General features: G+C 39.8%; 1 protein-coding gene and 1 long non-coding RNA gene across 2 annotated transcripts in view; one reads left to right on the top strand and one right to left on the bottom strand.

Moving 5' to 3' along the window:
* Window positions 1–1,094: 1,094 nt before the first annotated feature.
* GLUD2 (glutamate dehydrogenase 2) lies at window positions 1,095–9,130 on the bottom strand. The gene is made up of 3 exons (XM_034949534.3): window positions 6,884–9,130; window positions 5,355–5,446; window positions 1,095–1,188 (listed from the first exon to the last, which is right to left on the bottom strand). The coding sequence occupies exon 1, from the start codon at window positions 8,993–8,995 to the stop codon at window positions 7,319–7,321; it is 1,677 nt and encodes a 558-aa protein (XP_034805425.1). The 5' UTR covers window positions 8,996–9,130; the 3' UTR covers window positions 1,095–1,188; window positions 5,355–5,446; window positions 6,884–7,318.
* Window positions 8,912–23,361, top strand: part of LOC117977545 (uncharacterized) — a 33,454-nt gene continuing 19,004 nt past the window's right edge. Inside the window, exon 1 of the long non-coding RNA XR_004668731.3 lies at window positions 8,912–9,036. This is a non-coding gene — a long non-coding RNA (uncharacterized LOC117977545). The remainder of the gene's footprint in view (window positions 9,037–23,361) is intronic.

Below are 23,361 nucleotides of genomic sequence, written 5' to 3'. Positions count from 1 at the left end.
CCCAAAAGAGAATATAAATATTCTTTGGGAAAAATTCCCAAAGTCTGGTTATGTTATTTGAGTTGCTCCTTTGTTCTTTTGTAAACAATATCACTGCTCTTCCTAGTCAAAAAGGACACTACTGACCCAAGATTGGTAGACTGAGGCATTTTATTGCTTGATCTGAGCCAGTCATGTTGCCATGACTGGCCCTCAAGAATATTCATTCATGACCAAGGTTGCAAGTACTATCTGTGGGACTTTTGAAGACAAAATTACCTAACTGGTCCCCAAAAAGATAAAAACATTAGTCATGGCTTTGTTAGACCCGAGGTGAGCAAACCACTGAGTTCGCTGGCCATTAACTCACCTAAGCTCTACAGCAGTGAATCTCAGTTGTATATACTACCCAAGCGGACTCCACAGTTCTTAGGAGCCCACAGACAGTGAGTTTAGGAAAGCCCAGATTTAAATGTAATGATCACTATTCAGGTGATGCGTACAGTAAAAGCCATCACTTCACACAATATATGCATGTAAGAAACCTGTACTTATGCCACCTAATAAAATATATATAAATTGATATATACATACATATATATAAATTTAAACCAAAATAAATAAATAAAGTAAATGGATAGTTGAATTCCAATGTGGAAGTTTCATTCACTTAACAAATGTTCCTGAAGAAACAACATACTAATACCTTTTTTAGGAATTATTTTCCAAATATTCAAACACATTCCAATAATGGAGTACCTTTTTTTCCATAATGAATTAGTCAGAATCCCACCCCGGGAAACAGATGGCACATTCAAAAGGAAAATTTAATATTAAAAAGGGACTCTGTATAATGCTTTAGGGAAAAGTAAGGAAAGCCAATAAGGGAAGGTGAAACATGGAGACCGGGAGCCTTTACCACCTCCCTTACCTGAAGGGACAAGGGAGAGAGGAATAACCAGAACCTGTAGAGAACATTAGAGGAGAGCTACCAAAGAGGAGCTGAGGCCTTCAGTGGAGGAACAAAGGCAATTCCAAACCACATCAGAAAGGGAGTCTAGCATAAATGCCTCAATCTCTCTTTTCTCCCAACTTCCTGTCAGTACCTACCATTGAATAAACCAATCAAAAGTCTGAAGAAAAGAGAGTCCATTGATGTAGCCAATAAAGCTCAGCCTCCCAGGGAACAAAACAGGGTCCCAAAGGGATCTAGACAACAAAAGAATGATATTGAGAATTCATGTCTAAAACATTTCGTTTCTTCACTGTATATATTAAAGGCAGAAAACAATATTCTGTGACATACATTTTACATAATTAACAACATAAATCTATAACCTTCAGCAGAGTACCTGCAATCATTCATCAACATCAATTATATATCTTAGACATCCACTGTGTATTCACCACTAGTTACCATATACAGCCTTACTATCATCTAAAGTATTTCTCAAGTCTGGGAAAAGCATAGTCAGTGTAGCAACTGCAGAAAAACAGAAATCAAGGCGCAGGTCCTACCCTAAGGCTTAAGGTCTCACAAAGAAATATTTATTCTTTTCTTGGAACATATGGAACAAATGAACTGTCTGGAGAAAAAAAATGTTTTCCAGTCTTCGTTTCTTAAAAGGAATACTGAGGTAGGGGAACAAGCCTTGTCTGGTGTTATCACAAGGCCAGGACAGAAAAAAATACATATTTCTTCCTATACAGTTATGAAACCAGAAGTGAATAGAACATATCTTTTCCAAAAAATGGAGCTAAGGTAACCATGAAATAACTTATCCAAAATAAGTAAATGTCAGGAACAAGACACTGAGCTACCAAGGGGGTAGAAAACCAGGAAAGTTAAGAGTAAGTTTAAGGTGAAAAAGCAAGAAGTAGTCTGGACTAATTTCAGAGAAAGGGTCATCACTAGTAGCTATTTTTTTTAATAGCTGGGATAGAATTACATAGATAGGACAGAGTCATGAAAGGGCTTGGGACAAGATAGACAAAAATAAGTGCTACACAAATGTCTGTATCAAAGCTTTTGAGCCTTCTGGTGTCACCTTTTGCCTTAAATACAAATCCTCTGGGATGGTAAACACTCTTCAGTATTTCCAGGCTATGCTAGGGTGAAGATTTGTGTGCAGATTCGCATTACTCTACTCAACTATTATTATTCCTCCTCCTAGCATCTCATATCCCTATGCCTTAGGGCTGGGGCTTCAGTTGGTCTCTGAGCACAGTGTAACACTACTGGGATACACAGACTCTCTTCTTTCTTGCACAGAGTACCTGTGGCACAAAGTTGTTATATATAAAAGGGTGGTTTTGCCCTTTTCTGTCAAATCTCTCATTCCAGATCTTGTCCTGAGAACCTCACCCTTTTCATGAGCAACAACAAAAAAGACCCATCAAGGTATTTATATAAACAAAATTACTTTCTTTATACAATGAGCAACACAAAGAACTAGTACAAGTTTTGCAACTGCAGCCTTTCTTTAATTTGCTAATTAACAATTTGAGCAGGGCTCCCTGTCCCGCCAAAAGCTCTGCAAGCAGAAAGTGGGCAACTCAAAAAATGTACTGTCTCCCCTAGACAGAATATATGAGAATAGCCTTGGGGACTTTTCATCTTCCTGTTACGTGGGGGACAAGAATTCTCTGCCCTTCACAACCTCTCCAACCCTAGGACTGTCTTTACACATGTGACCATAGCCTTCTTTCCTCCTGCTGCTTTGCAGAGACGACTGTGTCAGACACAAAGTTGGAGGTGAGGGCTAATGTGGCCATTGAGATTCCTTAAGTTGCAAGTGACAAAAAACCTCCTCAAAATGCAACTTTATTGGTTCACGTAAAAGGTGAAGTCTAAATTTTATTTTAGGAATGATTAGAGCTATGGGTTCAAATTATGTCATGAGGGCTTGATCTCAGTCTGTATCTCTGATCATTGCTTAGCTTCGCATTGTCTCTATTCTCAGGCAGATCTCCCCTGGGATTGCCAAGATGGCTACAAGCAGCTGCAAGTTACTACCTGTCATCAGCATTCCTACTAGAAACAGCACACTTTTATGCCCAGTAGATCAAGAAAAGTCCAAAAATTGAGATTCTAGCTATTTTGGCCTGGCTTGGGTCATATATCTATCACTAAACCAATTAGTCACTGAGGCCATGAGAATGTGATGCTATGATTGATTGTAACTGGTTCACAAATTCTCCCCGGGGGCTGTTCTGCTGTTATCAGAAGAAGAAGGGATAGATACTGAGCAGTCAAAAAATTGTAAGATATATAATAAAAGGAGAAGGAAAAGAGGATTAATAATCTCAGGCTTTTGAAGTCACTACATCTTGTTCAATGCAGAAATGCTTTATTCTGCAACCCAAATAGGTAGACTCCCAGCAATCTCTCTAAAATTACAACGACAAGGTTTTCTATAACTCGTGGTGCTCCCTTTTATTTGAAATTATAAAATCCTTTCTTATGTTGAGCCAATATGCTCCCTCATGACACATCCACACATTGGTCACAGTGCCATCAGGAACAAACAAAGCAAACTTAATTTTTCCACATATCAGACCTTAAAATTTTCAAAGATAATTATCACATGTGTCCAGAAATTTTTATTCCTTAAAATATATCTGGTTCCTTCACTTTTTGGCTCATCTCACATGTTTTCCAGACTCATCAGTAAATTAAAAATTATACAGCACTTTACATTTGATAAAGTTAATTATTTATTTTCAATCCTCAAAATCCTGTTAGATATTGATATTATTACCCCCATTGTACAGATAAGGAAGCTGTGTCTCACAGAGACTAATTGTCTAAGGTCATATAAGTGCTAAACAGCAGGGGCAAAACTTGAATTAAAGTCCTCTGATTTCAAATTTCACTTGCTCTACGAAACACTGAAACCTGGAAATCCTACTCTGGATGAGTCTCAGGTTTTCTATGTACTGCTTAAAGTACAATTCCCAGAAGCTAATACAGTATTTTAACATGTGACTTACTTAATTTTCCCAAAAGTGTTCTTAGTATGTTCTACTTCCCAGGTAGTATGCATTTCAAAGGAGTCATCAATGCCTTAGCTGAATGTTTTCCAAATTGTGATTTGTGGAGATGCTTTAGCCAGAGAAGCTCTGTTTTCATCTGTTTTCTACATTGGGTTTCCATACAAGATTTCATTTGACAAATCAAACCATTTATCTGGTTAAAAATAAGTTTTAAAAGTACTGCCTAGACCAAAGGAATAATTAACAATTGATGTTTCTTATGCTAGGAAAGACCAATAGAAAAAATATTTCAGGATCTTTCCATGCCCCTTAAATCCCAGATTTCTTCCCTTTTCTCATTGGTCTGTTGCTGCTTCAGCATGCCTGTTGACTCACTCTTTATGGGGTATGACTGTGACACAGAGCAAGCAACTCGGAGATGAGTCCATTTACAGAGCAAACACGGTCCTTACTGAAATCTCTCATTGAAATCTCCCAATTTCTCAGAGAAGTTGATTATGCTAAAACCTGAGTGAATAAACCAGTGTTTAACTAATGATGTCTTTATGCTTGTACACTACTTTTTCAGGACATATACTTCTGTTTACTGATTTTTTTTTTTTTTTGAGATGGAGTTCCACCTCCTGGGTTTAAGCAATTCTCTGCCTCAGCCTCCTGAGTAGCTGGGATTACAGGCGCCCACCACCATGCCCAGCTAGTTTTTTTTTTTTTTTTGTATTTTTAGTACAGACGGGGTTTCACCATCTTGACCAGATTGATCTTGAACTCCTGACCTAGTGATCCACCCACCTCAGCCTCCCAAAGTGCTGGGATTACAGGCATGAGCCACTGCGCCCAGCCTGTTTACTGATTATTTCTATATGAAAAAAGTCCCTACCTAGCCAGCTTTGAGAATTGCTGTGTTACTTCCTCACTTTGGGCTTCAAACTGCTTTTTCCTGGTTTCCCTTTTTTTTTTTTAAAAAAAAAATACCATTTACTTTTCTATTACACTGAAGAATAGTTTATATGATTTGCTCTTAAAACTCTGGCCAGCCAGGCATGGTGGCTCACGCCTGTAATCCCAGCACTTTGGGAGGCCGAGGCAGGTGGATCATGAGGTCAGGAGTTCGAGACCAGCCTGCCCAACATGGTGAAACCCTGTCTCTACTAAAAATACAAAAATTAGCCGGCATGGTGGCGTGCGCCTGTAATCCCAGCTACTCAGGAGGCTGAGGCAGGAGAATCGCTTGAACCCGGGAGGCAGAGGTTGCAGTGAGCTGAGATGGCGCCATTGCACTCCAGCCTAGGTGACAGAGCAAGACTATGTCTCAAAACAAACAAACAAACAAACAAACAAAAAACCTCTGTCCAAGGTGGAGACCAAAAGGTAGTTGTTACCAAGCTAGGAGGGAGGTCCAGTTTCAGGAGAAGAACTAGAACAAACTTCTTGAAAGCTCTATCCATGATCTGCACCCTTCACTGCTTGTACACTAAAAAAAGAAGAAAAGAGTGGGAGAAATAAAGCAAAGAAAGCCCGAGAAGAAGAGCAAAAGAAAGTGGGGTTCTAAGGGATAATAAACATGAAATCCAGCACTCAGACCAATTTATAATGTAAAACATATTTATATTGACAAAGTACTATAACCAAAGGTTTACACACATGAATGAGCATATGTAACAAATTGAGACATTTTTCTCAAATATGCCAAGATTTATGAAGTCTGGCAACAATCCCTTTGCTTTTTCTTATAACAACAGCTGCTAATTCCCTCTGTGACTTCTAACTGCCCAATTTTGTGAAAGTTGGATCAGTTTAAATTTAGAAGACACTCTATTCCAAGAAATAAAGTTCAAAAATGGAGTCATCTTTAAGTTAAATATGTCCAGGCCAAAATGTTGTCTTTCTGCTTCTGTTTCTTCTGCATTTCCTTCAGAAATGGAGAAGTACCAGTTCACTCTAGGTTTTAGCACCAGGTTTGAAATAAGTTGCTGTCTGAACTACAGCAAGCTACTCCTCCCTTCTCTCAGTCTCCTCCTGTGTAAAACAGGTAAATAAAACTAGATAATTTGCCAAGGTCAACCCAATGCTCCCATTATTTGTTCTATTCTTTTTTTTTTTTTAAAATGTAGACTTTTAATAACTGCTTTTATCACCAGGTTAAGCCATGCAGTTACAAAGTAGTTAGAAATTTCTGAAGGGTATTATAGTTAAAAAAAAAAGCTGATTCTTACACATATATTATCTAGCACTTCATGGGGACACTATTTTTCAAAAGGCCCTGGCCAAATAACTCCCAAATGAAACACTCAACCCAAGGTTGGTTTCAGCCCACTGTTAGTGAAGCTGGGTGCAGAATGCAAAGCCTCTAAAAGAAGAGGATACAAAGTCAGGTGAGTAGGGGCCATTGGCAATGCTCAGAGCCAGCCAGACTCCAAACAGGGAGCCCAAGTGGTTTTTTTCTGGGACACTCTACTTGAATTATTGTTTAATTAGTCAACCATAGATCTTCAAAAGAGAACAATTAGTTAACATGATAAAAAGGTTACTGCATTCTTTGGACTATGTGTCATAATTATAACAGCAAATTCTGACAGTTTTAACGAAAATAGCCTCCACCGTTTTGCAGGTATGAAGATAACGTAATTATCCACAGGGCTTTTAATGTTTGCTGGACAACAATACATGAATGATAAGCTACAAATGAAACTTTTATGATATAAAAATACTGTTTTTTTCATTTATTATTTTTATAGGCATTCACTGAGTCAAGGTTAGGCTTGTTAAGTGATTAAAGGCAATTTTATTACAGCAGCATGTACTTATTCTATTCTAAAAGAATAAAATTCATAAACAGAAACAGCTTTTATATTTGTTTGCAATCTGCAAAATTGAGTTATTTTGCTGATATAAAATACTAAGAACTCACTTGAGGACCATGCCACCTTCTGAAAAGGCCACACACCTTCTTCTTAAATGTGTTAAAGTTACAGCGTGTCCCAGACTCATCCAGAGCAAAATAAGTAAGCAACTGACTGCTCTTGACTGTCCCTTCCCCAGCACTAGCACTGATTGTGCTGGGAAAAGCCACAGAGCAAGGCTGCACAGCCATATGGAGGAGGCTTTTTATTTAAAGGCAAAATACCAAAATAGCTCTCTGGTGTAGGTGATTTCTACTTTCACACTCAGCTTGTATATTAATTTCTTTCTCCTTAACGGGCTGATTTGGATTGACTTGTTGAGAATGGTATCCATTAGTAATGAGTCAGGAGAGAAAGGGATTTCTGTGGTTACATGTAAACTTGTGATAGGTCTGCAGAAGTTACACGTGAAGAGGTTAGTGAGGAAGTCAGCCATGATCCATCTATGTGAAGGTCACACCAGCTTCACTGTACACTTTGAAGACTTTCTCAATGGCATTGACATAGGCAGCTGTTCTCAGGTCCAATCCCAGGTTATACTTCATGGCTGTGTGCATAATTTGCCTGGCAGAACGCTCCATTGTGTATGCCAAGGCAGAGTGCACAATGTCTTTCTCAGATGCACCCGATATACTGTCTTGGAACTCTGCCGTGGGTACAATGGGAATAGTTCCACCATGCTTTCCAAATTTTCTTTCTAAACTCTCTTGAACAGACATGAGCAAGTGGTAGTTAGAATCCCTTTCATATTTGAAGGTCAAACGGCCATAGCTGACATGATTTAGATTCTTCAGCCACTCAAAGTAAGATACTGTCACTCCTCCAGCATTCAAGTAGAGATCTGGAATAACCAAAATGTTTCTCTCCAGGAAGATCTTGTCAGCTTCTGGAGTTGTTGGCCCATTGGCACCTTCAGCAATGATCTTGGCTTTGACTCTGGGTGCGTTGGATTTGGTCAACTGCTTCTCAGTGGCAGCTGGGATCAGTATGTCACAGTCGATCTCCAAGATGCTTCCTTCATAGGGCTTTGCCTTGGGGAAGCCCAGAAGGGACCCATGTTGCAATCTGAAGTCTTCCAGTTCCTTTGGGTCAATACCATCTGGATTCCATATACTCCCATCAGACTCACCAACAGCAATACATTTAGCACCAAAACGATGTAAATATCTCATAGAGTGTAGGCCCACATTACCAAATCCCTGAACAACAAATGTTTTATCTCTAAACCCTGGTGTCATTCCTAAAATGCTCATGTAAGAAGCTTCATTGATGAAGTTTTCAATCCCATGGAAGACACCACGGCCAGTAGCAGAGATGCGTCCATGGATTCCCCCTTGGCTGATGGGTTTACCAGTAACACAGGCGTGTGCATTAATATCATAGTGCCCTATGGTGCTGGCATAGGTATCAGCAATCCAGGACATCTCCCGCTCACCTGTGTTCATGTCTGGAGCAGGCACATCAACGCCAGGACCAATAAAGCCCTTCTTTGCTAGCTCCATGGTGAACCTCCTTGTGATCTTTTCCAATTCATTTTCGGTATAGTTCTTGGGATTGATCTTAACACCAGCTTTAGCACCCCCAAACGGCACATCAACCACTGCACACTTGTATGTCATCAGAGAAGCCAAAGCTTTTACTTCATCTACACTTACATCAGTGCTGTAACGGATACCTCCCTTGCAGGGCGTGCGGTGCTGGCTGTGCTGGGCCCGGTAGCCTTCAATGACCTCCCAGGAGCCGTCGTCGCGCCGGATGGGGAAGGAGAGACTCAGCACATGGTTGCAGGGCTTGATGATCCGCAGGATGCCGCGCACCCGGTTCCGCTTCTGCTCCTCGCTTTCCTGGGTCCTCAGGTCCTTCACCAACTTGTCCTCCACGATGCTGGCGCCGCGATCGAAGAAGCCCTCCACCATCTTGAAGAAGTTGGGGTCGTCCTCGCGGTCGGCCACCAACTCGCTGTAGTGGCGCCGGGCGGCCAATGCGAGCCCCGGCTGCGAGGCGGCGGCGGGCTGTCCCCGGCCCCGGCCCAGCAACGCGGCCGAGTGGTTGGCCGCGGAGCCCAGGGCAGCGGGCCCGGCCCGGGACGTCAGCAGCGCTTTGGCCAGGTAGCGGTACATCGCGGCAGGCGGAGGAGGGGTGCGTGACGGTCGCGGAACAGGTGCGCTTTCTCAGACTCCCCGCGACTAGGAAGGAAGGGTCCGGCGCGGGTTGCCCTTTTAAGCCGCAGCTTCCTGCCTGCCCGGCTGTCCCCTCCCCTTGGGCGCCACCTAACGGGGAGGACGGACTTTGGGGGCAGGGCGCCGCCCAGGGCGCCGGACCTCCGGGTCCGGAGGTCCGGGGCGCCGGACCCGCCGCGGCCTCGCCGGGCCTGGCTGGCCTGTTTGTTCTATACTTCTAATGTTTAATAATTACCCAGAGCTTTGGATATATGCAATTCTGCAAAATAAATCAAAAGGAGTCAGAAGGCAATTTTATTTCCTAATAGACCCTTAGTTAGAATTTAACTTAAAAGCCATTTTTAACAAATGTAAACAATATCTCCCCTCCTCTCCATCAAAGTCTGACTGAGACAAATGGAAAGATTTTTTAGAAGAATAGGACTATATCAAGACCAAAAAAAAAAAAAAAAAAAAAAAAAGCTAAGAAAGGGTACCATCAACAATCTTTACAGAACTTCTGGAAAGTAAAAAGCAAATGGTACTGGCCTGGGGAATAACCAAAGAAAATGAAACCTCAGCCCCGGATGGCAAAGGTAAGTGCAATTATTCCAAAGAGAGCCCTGAGTGAAATTTTAAACAGGAGTGAACAAAACAAAAAGCAGAGATTGGGCCCTAGAGTACTCATGGCCTTATTTCATTTAATAAGTTGCATCCACAAGCACTGGACCAGGAGGATCCTGCCCCCTCTCAGATAAAAAAAGAGCAATTGGCAGTGGCAGCTTTTGCCCCTTGGACAATGGTTCTCAAACTTGAGTATGCAACAGAATCACCTGAAGCACTTATTAAAACACAGATTTCTGAGATTCACTTGGAAAATTCCTTATTCAGCAGTCATGGAATGATTCACCTAACAACATGAAAGCATCCTAGAAACTTTGAGTTAAACTATTAAATTATTTGCAAGAAAAACAACAATGCTGCCAAAACATACAACATAATGCATGTTAAAAAATCACAGTATGTCTTATTATGAAGAACAAGGCAAAGATGCCTACATTTGCCATTTTTATTCAACACAGTATTAGAAGTTCTAATCAGAGGAATTAGGCAAGAAAGAAAAAAAAACAGAAAAAAAGTAAAATTACCTCTGTTCACATATGGCATGACCTTATGTGTAGCAAACTCCAAATATTATACAGAGGGAGAGAGAGGGAGACAAACACACACACAGAGGTAATATACAAATTCAACAAAGTTGCTGAATACAAAATAAACACAAAAATATCAGCTACATTCCTATATGCTATGAATTAAATATCTAAAAAGGGAACTAATAAAACAATTCAATTTACAATACTATCAAGAAGAGTAAAGTACTTAGGAATAAATTTAACCAGTGAGGCAAAAGACTTGTACATTGCAAAATACAAAACATTGCTGAAAGAAATTGAAGGAGGCATAAGTAATGAGAAGACATTCTATGTTCATGAATTAGAAAACTTACAATTATTAAAATGGATAATACTTCACAAAAGTGATCTATAGATTTAAAGCAATCCCGATCAGGATCCCAATGATGTTTTTGGTATAAATAAAAAAGTCTATTCTAAAATATATATGGAATTTCAAGGGGCTCAGAGTACTCAAAATAATTTTGAAAAAGAACAATGTTGGATGATTCAAATTTCCTGATTTCAAAACTTACAACAAACCTGAAGTAATCAAAATAGCGTGGTACCAGCATAAGGACAGACATAAACAAATGAAATAGAATAGCCCAAAAATAAACATTAAACATATAATCAGTTAAATTTTTAAAATCTTTTATTTATGTTCAGGGGTACACATGTAGGTTTGTTATATAGGTAAACTCATGACACAGAAATTTGTTGTACAGATTTTTTAGTCACCCAGGTACTAAGCCTAGTCCAATTGTTATGTTTTCTGATCTTCTTCCTCCCACCCTCCTCCCTCTGGTAGGTCCCAGTGTTTGTTGCTCCCCTCTTTGTGTCCATGAGTTCTCATCATTTAGCACCCATTTATAAGTGAGAACATGCAATATTTGGTTTTCTGTTCCTGGGTAAATATGCTAAGAATAGTGGCCTGCAGCTCCATCCATGTTCCTGCAAATAACAGAGTCTCATTCTTTTTTATGGCTGCATAGTATTCCATGGTGTATATGTATCACATTTTCTTTGGACAATCTGTCATTGATGAGCATTTAGGTTGACTCCATGTCTTTGCTATTCTGAATAGTGCTGCAATGAACATTCGTGTGCATGTGTTTTGTTTTTTTTTTAATTTCAATAGGTTTTGGGGGAACGAGTGGTGTTTGGTTACATGAATAAGTTACTTAGTCATGATTTCTGAGATTTTGGTGCACCCATCACCTGAGCAGTGCACCCTGTTCCCAACATGTAGTCTTTTATTCCTTGCCACCACCCACCCATTCCCCCAAGTCCCCAAAGTCCAGTGTATCATTCTTATGCCTTTGCATCCTCATAGCTTAGATCCCAATTATGAGTGAGAACGTACAATGTTTGGCTTTCCATTCCCGAGTTACGTCACTTAGAATAATAGTTTCCAATTCCACCCAGGTTGCTGTGAATGCCACTATTTCATTCCTTTGTATGGCTAAGTAATATTCTATGGGATATATATATATCACATTTTCTTTATCCACTCATTGATTGATGGGCATTTGGGCTGGTTCCATATTTTTGCAATTCTTTGAACTGTACAATACGATAATTGTGACATAACCTATCAAAACCTCTGGGATACAGCAAAAGCTGTGCTAAGAGGAAAGTTCATAGCACTAAATACCTACATCAAAAAGTCTGAAAGAGCACAAATAGACAATCCAAGGTCACACCTCACGGAACTGGAGAAAGAAGAACAATCCAAACCCAAACTTAGCAGAAGAAAAGATATAAGAAAAATCGGAGAAGAACTAAATGAAATTGAAACAAACAAAAAATACAAAAGATAAATGAAACAAAAAGCTTGTTCTTTGTAAAGATAAATAAAATTGACAGATCATTAGTGAGATAACCAAGAAAAGAAGAGAGAAGATCCAAATAAGCTCAATTAGAAATAAAACAGGAGATTACAACTGATACCACAGAAATAAAAAAGATCATTTAAGGCTACTATGAACACCTTTATGAGCATAAACTAGAAAACCTAGAAAAGATGGATGAATTCCTGGAAATATACAACCCTCCTAGATTAAACTAGCAAGATACAGAATCTCTGAACAGATCAGTAACAAGCAGCAAAATTGAAATGGTAATCAAAAAATTGCCAACAAAAAAAAGGGACCTGAGGACAGGCCTACTCAGCCTGATTCCACCTACTAGTGCTGAACACGCCATCAGGTGGTCTGGGAATTGCCCTGCCCCATAAACCACCATTAACACCAGAGCACTCTTCCCAGGGTCCTGGGAATGAGCCCACCCAACCTGATGCTACTACCACAGCAGGCATCCACTCACACATGCCACATGCAGGCCTGGGTACTAGCCCACCCAGCCCATTGTAGTCACTGCCAACACTAGTGAGGACCAATTGCAAGGCAGAGGATTGTCCTGCCACTGCTACTGCCATCACCATGCCACGCCCACTGCCAAGAGGCCTGAGGATATGGCCACTCACCCAGCCCACTTCTGCCACTGCCAACACCTGAGCAAGCTACCTGGAGCCCCAGGAATCAGCCCACCTGGACCAACTAATGTCAATGCCAGCTTATGCCACCCAGAGGCCCAGTGACAGGCATGCTCAGCCTGATGTTTTCACCAATAAAGCCTGAGCACTGGCCAACCTGATACACCTGTGACCACGAAAATGTCACAGCCTGCACTAGCAGCTGCACCCTATGCCACTGAGAAAATCACAGGCACCACTGACACTGCTTACAGCCAAAAAAATCATATGGAGACTGCAATACTGCACATACACAGAATCAAAGCACTACCCAACCAATATCATAAATACATCTTCAGGAAAAAGTTCTTCCCTACAAAAGCAAATTCAAAAATTGGAAGAAGCAACTGTTACACCAGATGCACAGACATCAGTGAATTAGCACAAGAAACATGGAAAAGCAAGGGAAAATGACACTTCCAAAGGAATATAATAATTCACCAGCAACAGATCCAATCAGAAAGAAATTAACAAAATGCTGAATAAATAATGGAAAATACAGATTTTTAAGAAGCTCAGTAAGACACACGAGAACTCTGAGGAACTATACAAAAAAATCAGAAAAACAACTTAGGATATAAATGAGAAATTTACCAGACAGATATCACTTTAAAAAGCAGCAAATAAATTCTAGAAGAATTTATGGAATGAAATACAAAATACATTTGAAAGCATAAATAATAGGCTAAATCAAGCAAAAGAAAGAATTTCAGAACTTGAAGACTGCGCTTTTGAAATAAACCAGTCAGACAAAAATAAAGAAAAAAAGAATAAAAAGAATGAGAAAAGCCCATGTGAAATATGGGACACCATACAGCAACCAAATATTTTGGATTTTTAGTGTCCCAGAAAACAGAAAGAAAATAAAAGGGATAGAAAACCTATTTAATAAAATAATAGCTGAAAACATCCGAAGTCTAAAAAGAGATTTAGACATGCAGATACAGGAAGCTCAGAGATCCTCAAATAGATGTAATTCAACAGGTCTTGTCTTTTTTCCCCAAAATGAATGACTAGGGACATTGGATGCCAGTTCTCCTCAGAAAGATCAAAGTTACTGGTGAGTGCATGTTCCAAATAGAAAACTGTGGGAAGAGAGCCAGGACCTGTCAAAAACTCCTAGAGGAAGAAGCTGGAGTGCAGAAACAGAAAGCAGCAAGAGTCGGACAAAGTTTGACCCCCAAGGAACTCAGATCCCTGCAGAAAGTGTAGGTAGGAGTGTTTCTCTGCTTCCCCCACCCCTGTAACAATCTGCTGACTGCCAAACCATTGGAGAGCCCCTCTGCCCTTATGGCCCTGGGCAATACTGTTGGTTGTGATTTGAGAGCTTCCTAGGGACAGAGAACTGAAAGGTCATCTCATGCAGGCATGATTGCATGCCGCTCAGACACAAACTGAGACAGTGGGTGTCATACCAGTTGTAGCTGTGGTGCGCCACTGCCCTGCCCAAGGAATCTCTGCCTTGAGTCCCCACACCACCAGTTTCCCTGCAAACATACCCCACAACCCACTCTGATTTTGGCAAACACGGGAGACTGGTGGGTCACCAGGGAGTTATATAGGACTCCTAGAGATCTCACCCTTAGCGTGGGCCACCTCTAACGGAGGGGGGAGTGCAGCCTGCCACAGAATTCTTTCTTGGGATAAAGAATACACAGGCACAGCACCAATTTCTGAAGGGAGTAGCACCAGTAGCCAGGAATGGATGCAAAGAGTCGGTCATCTCTTACCCTACTCCATCCACTCTTGCGGACACAGCAGTTTCTCTCCTGCTGGAGGCCAGCACACATTCAATTGGAGAAAGCACTCTTTTTTTAAAATATTTTGATCTTTTTTAAAAAACGTTCTGGGATACATGTGCAGAATGTGCAGGTTTGTTACATAGGTATACATGTGCCATGGTGGTTTGCTGCATGTATCAACCCATCATCTAAGTTTCAAGACCCACATGCATTAGGTACTTGTACTTATGCTCTCCCTCACTTTGCCCTCCACCCCTCAACAGGCCCCAGTGTGTGATGTTTCCCTCCCTGTGTCCATGTGTTAACATTGTTCAACTCTCACTTATGAGTGAGAACATGCGGTGTTTGGTTTTCTGTTCCTGTGTTAGTTTGCTGAGAATGATGGTTTCCAGCTTCATCCATATCCCTGCAAAGGACATGAACTCATTCTTTTTTATGGCTCCATGGTATTCCATGGTGTATATGTGCCACATTTTCTTTATCCAGTCTATCGTTGATGGGCATTTGGGTTGGTTCCAAGTCTTTGCTATTGTAAATAGTGGTCCAATAAACATACATGTGCATGTGTCTTTATAGCAGAATGATTTATAATCCTTTGGGTATATACCCAGTAATGGGATTGCTGGGTCAAATGATATTTCTGGTTCTAGATCCTTGAGGAATCGCCACACTGTCTTCCACAATGGTTGAACTAATTTACACTCCCACCAACAGTGTAGAAGCATTCCTATTTCTCCACAGACTTGCCAGTATCTGTTGTTTCCTGACTTTTTAATGATCGCCATTCTAACTGGCGTTAGATAGCATCTCATTGTGGTTTTGATTTGTATTTCTCTAATGACCAGTGATTAGCTTTTTTTCATATGTTTCTTGGCCAAATACATGTCTTCTTTTGAGAAATGTCTGCTCATATCCTTCACCCACTTTTTGATGGGGTTGGTTTTTTTCCTTGTAAATTTGTTTAACTTCCTTGTAGATTCTGGATATTAGACATTTGTCAGATGGATAAAATTTCAGATGCAAAAAAATTTCTTCCATTCTGTAGGTTGCCTATTCACTCTGATGATAGTTTCTTTTGCTGTGCAGAAGCTCTTTAATTAGATCCCATTTGTCAATTTTGGCTTTTGTTGCCATTACTTTTGGTGTTTTGGTCATGAAGTCTTTGCCCATGCCTATGTCCTGAATGGTACTGCCTAGGTTTTCTTCTAGGGTTTTCATGGTTTTAGGTTTTAGGTTTAAGTCTTTAACTTATCTCGAGTTAATTTTTTATAAGGTGTAAGGAAGGGGTCCAGTTTCAGTTTTCTGCATAATGCTAGCCAGTTTTCCCAACACCATTTATTAAATAGGGAATCCTTTCCCCATTGCTTGTTTTTCTCAGGTTTGTCAAAGATCAGATGGTTGTAGATGTATGGCGTTATTTCTGAGGCCTCTGTTCTGTTTCATTGGTCTATATATCTGTTTTGGTACCAGTACCATGCTGTTTTGGTTACTGTAGCCTTGTAGTATAGTGTAGCATAGTTTGAAGTCAGGTAGCGTGGTGCCCCCCACCTTTGTTCTTTTCGCTTAGGATTGTCTTCGCTATACAAGCTCTTTTTTGGTTCCATATGAAATTTAAAGTTTTTTTTTCTAATTTTGCGAATAAAGTCAATGGTAGCTTGATCGGAATAGCACTGAATCTATAAATTACTTTGAGCAGTATGGCCATTTTCACGATATTGATTCTTCCTATCCATGAGCATGAAATGTTTTTCCATTTGTTTGTGTCCTCTCTTATTTCCTTGAGAAGTGGTTTATAGTTCTCCTTGAAGAGGTCTTTCACGTCCTTTGTAGGTTGTATTCCTAGGTATTTTATTCTCTTTGTAGCAATTGTGAATGGGAGTTCACTCATGATTTGGCTCTCTGCTTGTCTATTATTGGTGTATAGGAATGCTTGTGATTTTTGCACATTGATTTTGTATCCCGAGACTTTGCTGAAGTTGCTTATCAGCTTAAGGAGTTTTTGGGCTGAGACAATGGGGTTTTCTAAGTATACAGTCATGTCATCGGCAGAGAGACAATTTGACTTCCTGAGGATTGTTCTGAATGGAAAGTTTACTGTACTGAATAGTGCACATTATGTATGCAAGTAACAAGTGACAATTCAAAGGCCCCTTATGAGATTGTTTCACCACAGCACATTCACAAATCTCCATACAAAAATGTGTTTAGTTATTCTCCATGGTCTAGATTTGCATGTGGATGTATTTTAGCTCCTGACCCAAACTCTGCATGGTAAAATTAATCCTTGGAGCTACTGAATTATAAAGCTGGAAGTTTCCAACAGAGGTCCCAGTGTTGGCCACCGCTCCAGATTTATGAACTCATGAAATGTTAACTGCATTTCTCTGTGATTTGTGTCTCATTCTGTTTTTCACATATGATGTATAAGTGAAGTACGCTATCCCCAGATGACATCAGTGCCCTGATAAACCTATAAAATGCTCTTGTGTTTAACTGTCTTCATAACCTAGCAACATAAGAATTGAATGATATGAAGATGAATGGAACATCTACAGATTTCTTAAAGCTACTGGTTTTACTGTCCTAAGCTGAAAGAGTACTAAGTGGGTCAAAGCCCAACATGAGCTAACTGGGCTCTATCAGCAGAAGTTCTGGTAGGATGACTGGGCTTCCTGGGTGATCTCCAAAAACTTTTTTTTTCTCACATTTCCTTCAGGGACAATGGTACATATTACTTTGGGGGAAAAACTGCTATCTGTATTTGCTGTAGTAAGGGTTGCCAGTTAGACAACATTCCTAACAATCATCCCTCAGACCAAGACCATGGAAGCAGATGGGCAGCACTAAATTTCATGAAGCCTTGTGCTATGGTCTGAGTGTTTGTGTCTGCCTAAAATTCATACGTTGAAACCTAATCACCAATGTGATGGTATTAGGAGGTGGGGCTGGTATTAATCTACTACTTGGATATGTCTGGGCACATATGGAAGGATTATGAATGAATGATGAATAGGATTAGTGCCTTTATAAAAGAGGTTCCAGAGAGCTGCTTTGCTTCTTCTACCATGTGAGGACACAGCTAGAAGGCTGTGAACCAGAAAGTGGGCTCTCACCAGACACTGAATCTGTTGGCACCTTGATCTTGTACTTCCTAGCTTTCAGAAATATGATAAATACATTTTTGTTGTTTATAAGCTACCCAGCTTATGGTATTTCGTTATAGCAACCCAAATGGGCTAAGAAACCTTAGTTCTAAAGACATTACATAACTGCTGTGAAAGGCTGACCCTAATAGAATAGACAGGTGATTCCTCTTGTTTGGGCAATTGGCCAATCAAATTCAAAAATGGCGAAAGGACATAAAAATGAACCAAGCATCAGAGCCATTGGAGCTTGAAACAAAGCCAGTCTCAGGTTAGATAATCCCCATGGCCAAAAAAGGGCCACAGACATAAAGAACATCGCAAGAATATGAATGGGAAAAGGGAAAAAGACAAAGAAGCATATGGAAAAAGAGGGGCTTAACAGAAAGGGAGTGGAGGATATCGGATGCCCTAGATAAGGTAAAGTAGGTGGTGCCAGTTGAAGGACCAGCCAGCAGAGCAGTGTCAGGAATTCAAAAGGACAAAGCAATCTCATCTAATCTCCTTGCAATAAAATTTATCATACAAACCAGGAGACTTTTGGTAGTAAAAAGAGGGTGCTCCTAATAATTATACCAGACCTACAGGTACACATTGGACTTTTCTCTGGCTGACTGGTCAACCTTTCCATAAGATCCTCTATGATCAGGCTCCTAGCTACCTGCCTTCTCACACTCATCCTACTCTGAAGCAAAAGCCTGTTCTCAGGTACCTCTGCTATTCTAAGAGCAAAAGCCAACTTCTTTCCCACAGAGAAGCTCCTATTCATGTTTCATATGACCGCACACAAGAGCCCTAGCTGGTTATCTCAAGTTCCCAGGCCCACCATACTAAAGAGACTAAAGTAAAATCAACAGACCTCAACACTACCTTCTCATAAGTTATTCTAGTTCAAGGACAAAAGACAAATCTATCTCATTCCGGGCCCTAAGGTTTTATCCTGTGGATCAAGCCAGAGAGTACCTTGGTCACATGCATGCTTCTAGAAAGAGCACAGTGCAGAGGATTGTTAGAAGGACCCTGTTGACCAGAAGCCTCATTGATAACATAAACAGTCAATTAACATATATTTTGTATGTTATATGTATTATATATTATGTTCTTATAATAAAGTAAGATAGAGATAAGAAAAGAAAATCATAAGGAAAAGAAAATACATATACTATTCATTGAGTGGAAGCAGATCACCATAAAGGTCTTCATCCTTGTCTTCACATGGAGGAGTCTGAGGAGGAGGAGAAAGAGGAGGGTTGGCCTTGCTGTCTTAGGGGCTGCAGAGGCTGAAAAGGTGGAGGAGGTGGAAGGGAGGCAAGAGAGGCAGGTACACAGAGTGATTTTACTGAAAAAAATTTGCATATAAGTGGACCTGTGCTGTTCAAACTTGTGTTGTTCAAGGGTCAACTGTACTTAGTAGATGTGCAATACATACCTGTCAGCTGCTTTATGGGTATGTTGGCTACAGCAGGACTTTATCTCACTTTAAATACTTTGCAAAAGACACCACGGGGTGTGTCAGACTATACATCTTCCTTTAACTTTAGACAACTCCCATTAATGGTGAGAGATGCATTTAATGAATTAAAATGAACTCGTAAATAGAACATTTAAAAGAATATATTAGAAACATCACAGAGCTAAAAACCTCCAGAGCAAGGAAGGGAAGCAGTGCACAAATTCAGCCCTCAAACAGCAAAAGCTTCACAGTCCAGTGCTAGTAAAAATTGGTCAGAGACGCTAGGATAATAGGAATTATCAGGCCTGTGTCAAGGCTATCAAAACATACCATCTTTTCCAAGAAAGCACTGGAAATCCAAGTCTCCACCAGCCTATGCCCATGGAAATCATTCTGCCTGCAGAAATTGTTCCATCAGAGAACAAGCTAGCACAAGTCCAAGTTGCTCCTTCGAGCAAAGTGTAAAGTCAAAAATGACTTCTCCAGGCCTATGACTCATTAGTGTTCCATGATTTAAACATTTTCTTTTTTCAATCACCTCCTTACCCAATCCCCAAAGAAAGGAAAAATTTAAACTTTAGACCTTCAAAGCAAGTCAAATGATAGGTGAGTCTAACTGAACAAACGAGGTGATTCATTGGCTGATCTGTCTTCCAAAGTGGCAGAGGGGGGAAATTTATTGCTTGTCTCACGCATCCTTCAATATTACCTGCAAAGCAAGCAGATTTAAAGTAACCTTAGCTTGGTGCTGAGGATTTTTTGGCCCAACTCCAAAGCTACTTCCATTATATACATTTTGCACATACACATACACATATATACAGAGACAAATGTCTTTGCCATACCAAGATCATTCAGTATCAAGACAATTAAATCCTCTCTAAAATAAAGCCCCATTTTTGACTAATTAAATAATGTCTAAACACACTGAACAGTGCCAATGCTTTAGAAATGCTTGTTCACTGTTCTAGCACTCCTTAACAAAAAGATAGTTGTCAACAAGGAGAAGTAATTTGCATCATCAGGTTAAAACCCTTCCTCTCTCCTCCAGCCCTGCTATCACTTACACACCCACACCAACCACCACCACAAACTTAGATCTAGACAGTTTTGGAAAGGCGATTTTAAAATCTATCTATGAGTTTATTTTTTTGCAGCCTTTGGCATTTTAGCTTTAAAGTGCTTCTCTCTCATTTTCCAGCAGTCTCTGAGCCAAAGTCAGTTCCCATTCCATAATTCCACAGGGCGGCATCATTATGCATGGCTTATAGTACTTTAGGGAAAAGGATGGAATGTAAACATTTCCATCCAAGCACACATTATCAAACTGAGCAGGCAGTGTAGGTGGGTGATGTACAACCTTAGACATGACATCGGTTTTAAGGCAGGAATTTCTCCCACAAAATATGGAATGGAAGGAGGAAGACAAGGAACTGTATAAATATCACACAAATCCAAGGCTGGTTGAAGTCTCACTGCTGGTGCCACCCTGCTAGTGTTAAATTTTCACAAGATAAAAGTATATTCGTCCCCCTTATACACAGTTTTGCTTTCTGTGGTCTCTCTTGGGCAACCTCAATTTGAAAATAGGTGAGCACAGAACAGTAAGATATTCTGAGAGAGAGAGAAAGAGACCACAGTCACATAACCTTGATTACAGCATATTTTTATAATTGTTCTATTTTATTGATTCATTATTGTTATTAATCTCTTCTTGTGCCTAATTTATAAATTAAACCTTATCACAGGTACATGTGTACAAGTATATATAGAATATATATAGTATATGTAGGATTCAGTACATCCATACTTTCAGGCATTGACTGGGAATCTTGGATCATATCGCCCACAGTTAAGAGGGAACTACTGTAACTCCCTTCAAACAAATTTTTGAAGTCCAGGAAGGAGGCCTCTCTGCCTACCTAATGCCAATACAAGTAGGATTAGTCCATTCTCTTTCTATGACTTGATGATCTTAATATTCTATGGCTATAGTCTAGACAGGTTGATTCAACATATATTGCCTACAATGAAGAATATCAATAATGCATTCTACTGTTCAGGTTTTCAATGAATTCAAGTAAAATGAGAATACCAGGACAAACATAAAAACTGAATCTCAGCCACCAATTCTCTCCTACCCCACTACTCAAGCAATTTTAGTCCTTCACTATTTTATTAATGTCACAATTAGTCATAAAATGCCCCATAAATACCATCTTCATTCTTACCTCTGTGCCTTATTAACTGTTTCATGAGTCTCCTTTTCAAAAGTCCATCTTACTCTAGTATTTAGTTCATCTCACCTTCTCCATGAAGTCTTTCACTACTCTTCAATAAACAATAATCCCTCATTTCCTGAACTTCTAGAGCAGTGGTTTTCAAACTTCAGCATGATCAGAATCTCCTAGAGAGCTTGTTAAAACAAAAATTACTGGGACCCTCTGCCAGAGTTTCTGATTCAGTAAATCTGGGGTGGGGCCATAAAATTTGCATTTCTAACAAGTTCTCAGGCAATGCTGATGCTGCTGGCCTAGGAACCACACTTTAAAAACCAAAAATCTACAGTATTTATTTTTAGCATGTCTAGCTCTTGATTATAGATTATCATTTGTTATTCTTCAGTTGCTTTATGAATATATGTTTGTATCAGATAAGACTTTATGCTACAAAAAAACAGAAAATCCAGTGCAAACTGACTTAAACAAAAAGGGGATTTATTTTCTCACTTAACTGAAACATGCAGATACTAGTTGATGTAGCAGCTCAATGATATCTTCCTGGACTCAATATCCTTATATCCTTCTACTCCACTATCCTCAGTGTCAACTTTGTCCTAAGACTGGTACATCTCTTGACAATCATATAACTGCCAGCCACAATCAAGACTACATTATTACAACATCCAAAGAGACACACAGAACTTCTCACCAGCATTCCAAATAAGAGTACTGAAATTCACCCTGACTGGGTGGCCTGAAGCAAGTAACCTGTTAAGGAGAGGGGGGAATACCAGAAAGAAAGTCTGAATATGGTTAGAAAGAGGGTTAGAAAATGGATCCTGGAAAAACACCCTATATAAGCCTACTACCACACAACTCAACAAAAGTATAACATCAACTAGGGTAGTGACAGTATCATCTACCTCCCTTACGTTACAGAGGGAGCACTCAATAAACACTGGATGATTCATTGCTTTTTTTAAGAAAAAATTCTACCAATTGATTTAGATGCAGCCTTATAATATAGACTAGCTATCTATATATGTATCAGCTAACTGATTAAATTTCATTTCCATTTGAATTTCATGCAGAAAATGTTGATAAGAGCTTTCTGTATTTTTCTTGTATACATTTAAATAAGCCAGCATCATTTTAGACTTTTATTTTTTGTGACCAACATGAAACATTATTATTCCCAATTTACGATGAGAATAATTAATTTTCTTTAAAATGAGTTTTTATCTAAAACATTCATGAGAAACTAGTTCCACTGCCTCAAAAAAAATGTCTGGCGTATGAGTATTGAAACAGCTCTCACTGCCACGGACCACTGTGATTGTTAGAAAGCCTCATTTTATATATTGAGCTAAAAAATCAGTTTCCTTACAACTTTTACTCATAGATCCTAATTTTACTATTAGGGGCCACACAAAACAAGTCTTCCTTAAGATATTGACCATATATTTGGCATATATTTGAATGTAGATGTCTCATACACTAGAAACTAACAAGACCATCTTTGATATGCTACTTCAAAGAAAAACCAAGTTGAAAAAAATACATGGCAAGATTTTATATTAGTTTCCTAGGCTGCTGTAATAAAAATACCACAAACCAAGTGGCTTGGAACAATAGAAATTTGTTCTATCACAGTCCTAGATGTCCAAAATGAAGGTGCTGGCAGGGCCATGCTCCTTCTAAAGGCTCTAGGGAAGAATCTTTCCCTTGTCTCTTTCTAGCTTCTGGCGGTTGCCAGCAATCCTTGGCATTCCTTGGCTTAGAGCTGCGTCACTTCACTCTCTGCCACCATCATTACATGGCCTCTTCCCTTGTGTTTCTCTGCTGTGCCTCTGTGACAGAATCTGCCTTTTCTTTCTCTTATAAAGATGCCAATCACTGGACTTAAGCCGACCTTAATATAATATGACCTCACCTTAACTTTATTAATATGTGCAAACTCTATTGCTAAAAAGGTCATATTCACAGGTACTAGGGGTTAGGATATGAACATATATTTGGGGGCAAGCACAATTCAACCCATTACAACTGTATAGGGCAT

The sequence above is a fragment of the Pan paniscus genome, chromosome X (genome assembly GCF_029289425.2).
Source record: "Pan paniscus chromosome X, NHGRI_mPanPan1-v2.0_pri, whole genome shotgun sequence".
In the NCBI taxonomy this organism is placed as follows: Eukaryota; Metazoa; Chordata; class Mammalia; order Primates; family Hominidae; genus Pan; species Pan paniscus.
Note: the sequence above shows the minus strand (reverse complement) of the source record. Positions and strands in the feature narration are given on the sequence as shown.